At 45.0% G+C, this 10,883-nt stretch overlaps 1 protein-coding gene across 5 annotated transcripts in view; it reads right to left on the bottom strand.

The window, feature by feature from the left end:
• Positions 1 to 6,749: 6,749 nt before the first annotated feature.
• Positions 6,750 to 10,883, bottom strand: part of sh3bp2 (SH3-domain binding protein 2) — a 26,537-nt gene continuing 22,403 nt past the window's right edge. For 4 of the 5 annotated variants that reach the window (XM_024262773.2, XM_024262770.2, XM_024262771.2 and 1 more), the window contains exons 6-13: positions 10,525 to 10,610; positions 10,366 to 10,446; positions 9,627 to 10,290; positions 8,798 to 8,921; positions 8,602 to 8,657; positions 8,291 to 8,366; positions 7,891 to 7,950; positions 6,750 to 7,774 (exon numbers count right to left, since the gene is read on the bottom strand). In XM_024262773.2, coding sequence (XP_024118541.1) covers positions 7,637 to 7,774; positions 7,891 to 7,950; positions 8,291 to 8,366; positions 8,602 to 8,657; positions 8,798 to 8,921; positions 9,627 to 10,290; positions 10,366 to 10,446; positions 10,525 to 10,610 — 1,285 coding nt within the window. In that variant the 3' untranslated portion in view covers positions 6,750 to 7,636. The remainder of the gene's footprint in view (positions 7,775 to 7,890; positions 7,951 to 8,290; positions 8,367 to 8,601; positions 8,658 to 8,797; positions 8,922 to 9,626; positions 10,291 to 10,365; positions 10,447 to 10,524; positions 10,611 to 10,883) is intronic. The other variant, XM_024262772.2, reaches the window with a different exon arrangement.

The raw sequence follows: 10,883 nt of genomic DNA, 5'->3' as shown, positions 1-10,883 counted from the left end.
AGTAGAAGAACCAGGAAGCAGTCAGTACTCAGGTGACAAGTTCCGCTGATGACCAGAGGGGGAGACAGGGGACTGATTCCTGACAGAACCCCCTCCCTGCGAGCGGCTCCAGAAGCGAGACCCCTGACGCGAGCGGGACCAAGAGAAGAACAGAGACCAGTGTGCCTGGCGTGGGTTGAGTCGTTTGGCTGCTCGAATGTATTCCAGGTTGCGGTGGTCAGTCAAGACCAGAAAAGGCAGTGAAGCTCCCTCCAACCAATGTCTCCACTCACCGAATGCCTCCTTCATGGCTAGCAGCTCCCGATCTCCCACATCATAGTTCTTCTCTATTTGTGAGTTTGCGAGAGAAGTAGGCACAGGGGTAGGTTTTGGGAGGCTGACCTTGACGCTGGGACAGAACTGCCCCGATACCGGTCCCAGAGGCGTCAACCTCGACAATGAATTGGGACTTTGGGTCTGGGTGATGGAGGATGGGAGCTTGAGTGAATCGTGTCTTGAGATCCTCAAAAGCCTGAGTGGCTTCAGGCACCCAGGACAGCTGTTGCGGAGCCCCCCTGAGTAGGGACGTCAGAGGTGCAGCGATGGAACTGAAACCTCTGATGAAACGCCTATAAAAATTGGCAAACCCCAGGAACCTCTGAAGTTCACGTACAGTGGTGGGTTGGGGCCAGTGAAGCACGGCCTCCACCTTCCTTTGATCCATTGCCACCCCCTCTGCACTGATTATATAACCCAGGAACAACACGGACGTTCGATTGAACTCGCACTTCTCCCGATGATGAGCGATTAGGCGCTTCAGGACCTGACGGACATGTGACACGTGTTCTGGAAAAGAGTCTGAGAAGACCAGGATGTCGTCGATGTAGACTATGACGAATTTATTGAGCATGTCCCGAAAGATGTCATTGATAAAGTACTGAAACACTGATGGGGCGTTGCAGAGGCCGAAGGACATGGCCAGGTATTCGTAGTGGCCCGTGGTGGGGTGGTCGAAAAGGCGGCTTCCATTCATCACCCTCTCGGATGCGAATGAGGTTATACGCACTGCGTAAGTCTAGTTTTGGGCAATACCGTGCAGTGCGTAGCTGTTCTAGGGCTGCAGGGACTAGAGGCAAAGGGTAGCGATACTTCACAGTGATTTCGTTAAGCTGCCGAAAGTCTATGCAGGGCCTGAGACCCCCGTCCTTCTTCTTTACGAAGAAAAAGCCTGCAGACGCTGGAGACTTTGACGGCCTGATGAAACCTTTGGCCACTTCCTCCTCTATGTACGTTCGTATCGCTTCCGTTTCGGCTTGAGACAGAGGAAATACTCTTCCTCTCCCAGGCGTGGCCCCCGGTAAAAGGTCGATGGCGCAATCACAGGATCGATGAGGTGGTAACTTTGTAGCGTTTTGCTTATTGAACGCCTCGTGAAGATCTCTGTATTGAATGAGTAAAAGATCCTCCTCGGCCGGAGGCACCTCCTCTATACTCGTGGTGGTCACGTACTTTTGGATTGGCACCACTGACTGAAAGTCCTGATTCACTGAGTCTCTGAGACACTGATTAACACAGAAAGTAGAGCAAAACAACAGTCGACGAGAAGACCAGATGATGTTCGGATTGTGTTGCTCTAACCAGGGCAGTCCTAATATGACTGGACAGCGAGGAGAGTCTATGGTAAAAAAACGGAGAGTCTCACGATGGTTAGAGTCCACTGTGAGGCCTATGTCTCTGGTCACACACTGGATCCGCCCTGAACCCAGGGGTCATCTATTGAGAGCGGAAACTGCTACCCGTGTGTTGCAGGTGAGAAGGGGAACAGCGTGAGAACGAGCGAACGACAGGTCAATGAAATTTCCTGCAGCACCTGAATCTAGCGTAGCAGATGTTCTCACAGGGCTATTGTTTACAAAAATAGTCACAGGGATTTCGAAGGTCATGGGGGGGTCACTCACCGGCTTCTCAAAGCGACACGGAGGTCGAACCGGGCAGTCGGCGCGTAGATGGCCTGGCTGGCCACAATAGAGGCAAAGATTCTCTCTCCGACGCCTCTCCCGTTCTGCAGGTGTTAGCTGTGTAGAGCCGAGACTCGTGGGCTCGGGATCGGGGGGCTGCAGAGGTCGGAATTGAGCCGAGTCGAACATAGGAGCCCAGGATGGAGCAACGCGTGGGCGTCTGGACCGCATCAGCTGATCCAGGCCATTCGGCCAGCGAGATGAGCGCTTCTAAGTCCAGGCCCTCGTCGCGACCCGCCAGCTCCCTCTGCATGTCAGTTGAGAGCCCGCAACGAAAAAGTCTCTTAAGTGTGTCCTGGGTGCAGTTGGTTTGAGCCGCCAGGGTCCGGAATCTTAGGGAATAGGCAGAGACGGTGTCTTTATTCTGAGCGATCTCCATCAGAAGGTCCCCGGGGTCTTTCCCGTCAGGTGAGTGGTGAAAAACGTCACGCAGCAGCTTTGTGAAGGCTCCATAGGAATTGACAGGCACCGCCCCTCCAGCCCACACAGCCGACAGCCACTCGAGCACGTCTCCAGAAAGAAGGAAGCACAGAAAAGAAACTTTTGCTTCCTCGGTGGGATAAAGATGAGGTTGTTGTAGCAGAAAAAGATCACACCGCATTAGGAATCTGTTGCAGTGCTTCGGTCGTCCGCTGAATTTGTCGGGCAGCGAAAGCCGCGGAGCCCCGATGGCACCGCTAGCGGGACCTGCTGAATTGATGCCTGAGGGAGGAGTCGGGATCGCCGCAGGTTGACCCAGAGGCTGACTGGCCACAGCTGCTTGGTTGGTCCACAGATGTGTCGTGATGGCTTCTGTGGCAGCAGTAAGTCGCTGAAACTGACGACTGTGATCTAATAGCATTGCGGCGAACCCCTTTAGATTGGAAGGGCTAGGCACTCCCTCTGCTGGATCTGGGTCTGGCGAAGTCTTCTGTAATGAACAGGCGGAGGCTGATGGATCCATGTGCAGAGGTTTATTGAACGAGCGGAAAGGGGAGACTGCAGGGCAGACGAGGGCTGAGGAGGCACCGGGAATCTGGCATAGATCAGGAGCGGTTCTGAGAACACCGTTAGGCATGTCTGAGTGAGACTTCGAACCGAGTTGGCTGAGTGTTCATTATAAATAGAGACTGGGTGATCATAGATGGAAAACAGGTGTGTAGGAGCTGAATGAACCAGCTGGGAAACTTCCGGGTCTGAGAGCAATGGCAGATGGGAACTGTAGTAGAAGAACCAGGAAGCAGTCAGTACTCAGGTGACAAGTTCCGCTGATGACCAGAGGGGGAGACAGGGGACTGATTCCTGACACTTCTAGCCTTGCTACCTTTCCACCTGGTCTCCTGGACACACAGTATGTCTACCTTTCTCCTCTGCATCATGTCCACTAACTCTCTACCCTTTCCTGTCATAATTCCAACATTCAAAGTCCCAACTCTCAGTCCAACACTAGTGACTTTCCTCTTCTCTCTCTTCCTACGAACCCGCCTTCCTCCTCTCCTTCTTCTACCAACAGTAGTCCAATTTCCACCGGCACCCTGTCGGTGAACAGCACCGATGGCGGTCGTTGTTAACCCGGGCCTCGACCAATGCGGTATGGATTTCGTAGGTCTGATTCGCATATTTGATTTGGCAAGATTTTACTTCGGATGCCTTTCCTGACACAACCATCTGTATTTATCCAGGCTTGGGACCGGCACAATGAGACCCTGACTTGGGCTACCTCGTGGCTACATAAAAAAAAATTGTAAAAAAAATCTCACAACCTAAATGTCTTAAAAAGCCATTTTTCATGTTGATCTAAAGCCTCTGTTCCATCCTGATTCTTTCTCCTTCCAGTTCACCAAAGACTCTTTTAGATAATTTTCCGATGTTTATTTATTCCGTGGTCACATCATTTTCCAGCGTTCTCAGTCCTGCTACCGTAAGTATTGGATGAAACTCACACAAAAAGTCCAGTGATGCTGATTTGACCACAGAAATGTGAACGGCGGCTCATTTAACTGCAGTCAATGTGAAGATACCATCTTCTCTTCTCCAGCACCTGAACTAGACATGCTAGCCGGAACAAATGAGGGTTTAGTGCATGTGCAGCAGAGCTGTTGTGATGGAAAGAAGATCATTCATTCAAACAGAGTCTGTCCAAGACAGTTTGATTGACAGAGATTTAAAAGCACATTACAATTTCACAGCTTATTTTATTTTTTGCTTATACCGTCACTTTATTTTTGGAACGTGTACTGCTGACCACTTGGCCAGGTCACTCTTGTAAAAGAGATCTTGATCTCAGTGGGTTTTTCCACCTGGTCAAATAGAGGTTAAATTAAAAAAAAGGAGAAATACTCGAAAATGCAAAAACAAAATGATTTTTTAAATGCATTTGCTCTCCTAAATTAAAACCAAAAAACGCCACGCAGACATAAAAAACTCAAAAAACAGGATTTTCATCAGAGGGGGACATTAAGCCAATGTCTTTAGGCTTATAAAACAGCATTTTTTTTTTACTTCTGATGCTCCTCATGCACTTCACCTCTGCAGGCAGTGACGGTCCTCATGATGGCGCCAAACACAAGTGATGGAATCCATGTATTCCCTAGAACAAAACATTGCTAATAACAGCAGATTCAGAAGGGTGTCAGATGAAAATGTCTTTGAAAATAAAGTGTATATTTGATTTTGATTTATAAAACAGACATTCAGCAACAATAGTCTGGTCTTTTCAAACTGATTGCAGAATCACAACACACAACGTTAGTATCAGGGGTCACATTTGGCTTTAATTATAAGATCTTCCAAAATCATGTTCATGATCTTTTTATTTAAATATATCTATTCATAATAATGTACCTGTGTCGTCTGGTTTAGTTTGCATTTTAAGTTTGCAGTTACATTAGATCCCCTCACACTCTAATTTGGCCTTAAGGACTGACTCTCCCCAGCAGAAGTGGGATTCCTGCAGCCCACAGATATCAATCCCTCCTTGGTCTACACAGTTTTCTCAGCACAAAGCTGAGAGAGCTCACCACAGGCTGACGGCATGCTCTTCATCCTGTTCAGATCTGGGTCAGGTTTGTGAAGATGCTTGCAGCCGATAGGGGACCTTCTTTATCTCTGTGTATCACAAGAAAGCTGGCAAGTGCACCGTTTTCCAGATGATGTCTTTGAAAAGGGAAAAACAAAACAGAGCTGTGGTTTTCTTCCACTCATTTCTATGCACATTTACAAAAGGAAAAACAGCATGACTGTTCAGTTTTAGGTGTAAGTACACATAAATGAAAGAGCTACCATTAGCTATCATAACATGACAAACAACAGCGTTGGCTTAAATGAACTGTCTGATGATCTGCATGTTTACCGAAGAGATTGATTGAGATTCTTTCTTGTTGAATTAAGGAAATGTTCTCCAGCATTGAAAAAAAAAGTTTCTCTATGGGTATTATATTGTTTTAACATACGCGTATCTCATTCAAATCCTCAAGCATGTTTGCACTGAACCCTTTTTCTGAAAGGTGAACTTTGTGGATTAAAAGGTCACACTGCAAGAGTTCCAATTTAACAAACAGCTTTCTTGGCTGAGTTTGATCCCTTAGTAATCATGGTTTCAACACCACAGCCTACAGGAGTATTGGTGCTGACCATGTCCATCTCTTTATGACCAGTGTACCATCAGAAGATGGTACACTGAAATTGTCTGACTTTTGTCTTTTTTTTAGTGATTTTGTGAACACAGAAGTATAATCAACTTTAACTGGACAGAAAAGATCTGCAGATCTACATCTCATCCCCGTCGTTGTGAGCTAGCATTAGCATCAATCAGAAGAAGAAAATCTGAATGACCTTCATAATCAAACCAGCAGCATTCAATGAAGTTCCTGTAACCTTCATCTAACTATGACCGGGTTGTAGAGAGAAATAATCCACGACTGGTTTAATATCATCCAGAGGATTTTGGGGAAGCAGCTGTGGAGCATTCTGCAGGAGGTATACTGACATCTGATCTGAGAGGGAAATACAACCAGGAAGGACATTTAGAATGTAAATATTATACACATTTCTGTTACAGTTGGTTAGGTTACCTTTTATTATTTATGTAAAACTGCTTTAAACAGCGTTCAACTGTCATAACCCCACCCCCATACCCACACATACACACAATATGGTTTTCATCAAGCTGCCACAAGAGAGAGGAAATGAGAACATTAACGTTTGCTGCTTCCGCATAGGGAGAAATAGCTTAGCCTCACCCAAACATGCCTGGTTAAAGAAAAAAAAGACCTGTCAGTGTTTCTAAACACTGACAGTTGGTTTTTTGAAGCCTTAATGGACAATCTATGAGTGGTACTTGATAGTTTCACAGCAGGAGAACAACATTTGAGGAGACACAAACACTGAGGCTTTTAATGTGAAGGAGAGCAAACAGAAGATCAGAAACAAACACTTAACATCAAGCAAATGATGCAAAGCAGCACAAAACACAGAAATATGGTCACATTTTCCTTGTTACTGCGTTGCTCATCACCTATGAACATCACTGATCGTTGTAACTGAACATGGGTGGTTGCACATTTGTTCATTGTTTGCCTTTAGCAGTGTCTCAGTCACAGTGGCATCTCAGTCGTCTTCCACAAAGGCACTTTGACTCAGACGAATGGCGTGATCTGAGGCAGACGTGCCTTCATAGAGCTAAGGCGCAATTCAACACATGGCAAAGGCGAGCTTACAGTCTGCAACAGTAACATCTGCTGGTGTGGTAAATATAAAACAAAGGACATTGAATAGTGGTTTTATGGTATTCTTTATATAAGTTCAACATATGCTTTGTAAAAAAGGTATATTTACAGTTTTTACAGAAATTGTTTTATACAATACCTACATCAAAATGTACACATAAATAGTAAAAATAACATTTTATAGGATAAAATTAAGTGCTGAACACAATATCTTTCATGAAAAACAATACACAAGATAATTTTTTGTTCAGTTCTGGGTGAATTCATAACTATTTCCATTTCCTATTCATCTACTTTCCTTCTCAAAGAACTGTCTCATATATCATATTTTTAAAATCAATTTCCCATTTGTGTCCGATGCAATAATAAACCAGACAGTTGAAGTTCAAAGTGTTAGTTTGAAGAGACACCGCTTTGTGCTTGTTTCTCCACTGAACGTCATTGCTTCAGGACAGACTGGGTTTGGATGGTCAGTTAATAGAAACTGTTCAGGATGACATGAAACGCTTGTGTTCCTGCTCTCATATTTCTGGTTAAATACTTGGCACCACCAGGCTGCAGACAGTAAACTGCATGCTGCCAAAAATCAGTCTTCTCCATTTGATATTACACTTGCAGGGGTGTGGAGATATGGTTACAGCACCCCTGTGTGGGCAGAATGCAGCACAACCTTCCCTTTATTATTACACAGAATACTAGCTGGTTAGCAGAGGGCAGGAGTGCTTAAAAAATCCCAAATTGATTAGGAACTTCAACACAAAAGTGAACGAGAGGCATTTTGTTGATATTTATAATAGCTTTTTTTGCTCTCAGTTTTAAAAACTATTCATAAGTTACCATCATCATAGAAAAACAAACTTTGACTAAAAATACACTTTCCTAAACAGTGTGACAGGTAGACTGTTGGGTTAGATTGAGGCCCGCTGCACATGCTCAGAAGCTGAGTGTCCTGGAATAGGGCTTCTGCAGGCACAGGGAGCCGTGGTGAGGAAGAGGCTGGCAGTGGTAGTGTTCGATCAGAGCTGAGAGGTTGGGGAAGGTCAACTCACTTTCCAGAAATATGCAGCCATTCTGTAAAAGCAGAAAAATATATATATTTTTTATATGAAGCATTAATTTCTTATCTAAAGGGTTCAGACTTCAAAAGCTTTTATTGTGAAAACAGAACCGATTGTCCTGTTTATTACCTCTTCAAAGAGTCTGTAGTTCCTGGCTTTCCCTATGCTGGTGTCCCACACCACCAGCACCTGAATAATGCAAAAAGAGAGCTTCTTAAGCTTAAAAAAACTCTGGCTTTCAGTTTCATTTAAACCAGGAGCATTTAATTATGACTTTTGTGAATATATAGTTCTTACATTGAAAGATTTTGTCTTAAAAAAGTAAACTTTGTTCTCTACAGTGAATAGGAAGAAACAGACACAAATAATCTCTGAACTGGATATGTCTAAGTGTTGCTTTTCTATGTCTGTTATTTTCAATGGATCTGGCAGTTTTTAAGATAAAATAAATCTGCAGTGAAATTCTGTTAGAATTGTCTGGTTTCATTAGTTTATAATATATAACTGATTCAGAATCGCAAACACACACCTTTGACGTCTTGGTTCCTGAATTTCTGATACCGTACAGCCCGTCTTGTGGAGGAATGGGTTCATCTTTGAACAACCTGCATCCAGAAGCATCAGCATGTTACACGGGGAAGATCATTTTTTTTAAAGAATGCAATGATGCAAGTGAAAAAGAGAGTCCGTTCAACAAACGTGTGCCAACTCTTTCCTACAAAGACAAAGCAGCAGAAGAGGCTTTTCCTTTGAGGTGAAAATGATCCAAACAGCAGGAAGACTTGGTTGACTGAAGGAAAGTTTCTTTCCATGACCTTTATCCAAATACAAATGTCTTACTTTTCCACAAAGCTTGTTTCAGTCGAATCGATGAACACAGAGTCTGGGAGCTGCACCTGTGGTTAGAAAGCAGTGCTGACTAAGCAGTTTGTTGGTTTAAACAATGTGTTTAGAATGACAGCAGAATGTAAGAAAACACATGAAGACAGCAGGATTGACTGCTGACGATCTTTAAGTATCTTGCAGTTCTGCTTACATTCTCATAGTCGTCATCAGAGTCCTCTTCTCCTCCAGACTTCTTCCAATCTCGTTTCATCATCAGCTCAGGAGGTGTCTCCTCTCCCAGTGAGCGGAAGCTCTGGCCTTCTGGAGACGCTCTTCTGACAAGAAAACCCAGCTTAGTCACACAGCTACTTCAAAAACACCAGTTTGTACTTTTATATTGTACTCAAGTAATCACTGGTTGATATTTGTGCTTGACAAGTTACTGTTTGATATTTATATTTGAGTAGTTACCATTTAAAAACTGTGCTCGAGTACAGGTACTGTTTGATATTTGTACTTGGGTAGTTACCATTGGGTATTTGTTTTAGAATAGTCAATGTTTGATGGTTGTACTTGAGTACAGTTACTATTTGATATTTGTACTCGAGTAGTTACTATTTAATATTTGTACTACAGAACAGTTACTATTTGATATTTGTAACTGAGTACTGTTACTGTTTTATTTTGTCCTTGAACAGTTACTGTTTGATATATGTACTTGGATAGTTACTGATAGATTATGGTACTCAAAAACAGCTGTACATCAGTCGTTACATTTGATATTTTTTCTTCAGTAATTACTGTTTAAAATTAATACTTCAGTAGTTACCATTTGATATTTGTTATTGAGTACAGTTACTGTTGGATTTTGTACATGAGTACAGTTACTGTTTTCTGTACTTCAGTACAGTTACTGATTGGTTTCTGTACTTCAGTACAGTTTCTGCCTTCACATCAGTGTTTCTGCTTGTTAGTGTAAAAGCTCATATTCATCAGTGTGGACACCCATCAGACATGCGGTAGCTCTTAGTCTAACTTACTGGAAAGATGTTCCAAAGGAGGGTTTTAGGGGAGGCAGTGGTGGTTTGGTGCTGGGGACGGGGGGTTTGGTAGCCCCCACTTTGTTGTGAAGTCCAGTTTTAAGCTGTGGAGAGACTGAGAGCTTTCCAGGCAAGGAGGTTTGACTGGCAGACAAGCTGCGTCCTGCGGTGTTGACAGGTTGGGTTGGAATCCCACCTGATTTGCTCCGAGGACAGTGGCTTCCCTGTGACTGGGTGGGGCCGTTCAAGCACAGCCTGGACTCTAACTGGTTACAGATTGGCAGAGTGGCGGGTGACTGGATGGATAATGTGGAGGGCGGCCTCCGCTCTCTGCTGTCTGACCCCCCAACAGAAGTCGCCCGGCTCTGGAGAGCTCTCTTTGAACTGGCAGGAGGAGGAGGAGGTGGTGAGGGAGATGGAGGCTTGTGCAGGTGAGGGGCAAAAGGTAGAGGGGGAGGTGGACCTCTGTTCAAGTCATTCTGGCAAAAAGGTGGTGGTGGGGAAGGTGGGGGCTTTTTGAGCAGTGGACTGGTGGAGCCGGAGTATTGCAGCAGTGTGGGCGGAGCCAGGTCTTTGAGTGATGCTGAAACAGTGTCCTGATGGTGCAGGTAGCCTGCTGGCACCGGCGGGGGAGGGTAGGAAGGAGGGGGCCCTGTCGGTCGACCTGGGAGGAAAAAGAGCAAATACAGCAGCTGCACTTTTTAGGATTGAAGTTAAAAGTTCACTCTGGTGCTGCTACCTGAGGTGGTCGGTGAGCTGTCTTCGTCTGGCTTCAGGTAGTCTTCCTCGTCTTCATCATCGTCTTCATCATAGCCCCTGCCTGTACATAGGCATGAGTAATGCTGAGTCAGGACAGCGAGCAGGGCGTTAGCCTCGTTCTGACCCATATTGAACTTACCAAAGTCTTCAGGGTCAAAATTATGCGTGAGATCCATCGGCCGCTCGATGGTGCCGTAGAAGCTGTCTGCATCCGTGTCGGAGTCACTGCGGACAGAGAAACCGTCATGACTCTGTCAGTGCGTGAGCTTTTTTCCTGTCTGTTTCTGAAGATGTTAAGAACTTCTCAAATGAGTTATCATCTTATGAACAAGTAAGAAAGTAAACAGAATGTTCATTCAAGTAATTCTTTGAGGAATAGTGCTTGTGTGCCCCCCCTCCCCCCCAGTGCGGGGGGGGGGCGGGGGGACAGGGGTCTGCCATCGGGGGTCAGTCTGCCAACTGACCCCAACATATCCCCTTCCTCATACAAACATGCAA

This window comes from Oryzias melastigma, linkage group LG18 (assembly GCF_002922805.2).
Source record: "Oryzias melastigma strain HK-1 linkage group LG18, ASM292280v2, whole genome shotgun sequence".
Taxonomy (NCBI): domain Eukaryota; kingdom Metazoa; phylum Chordata; class Actinopteri; order Beloniformes; family Adrianichthyidae; genus Oryzias; species Oryzias melastigma.
The sequence above is the reverse complement of the archived record's forward strand: the minus strand, read 5'-3'. Positions and strand labels throughout refer to the sequence as shown.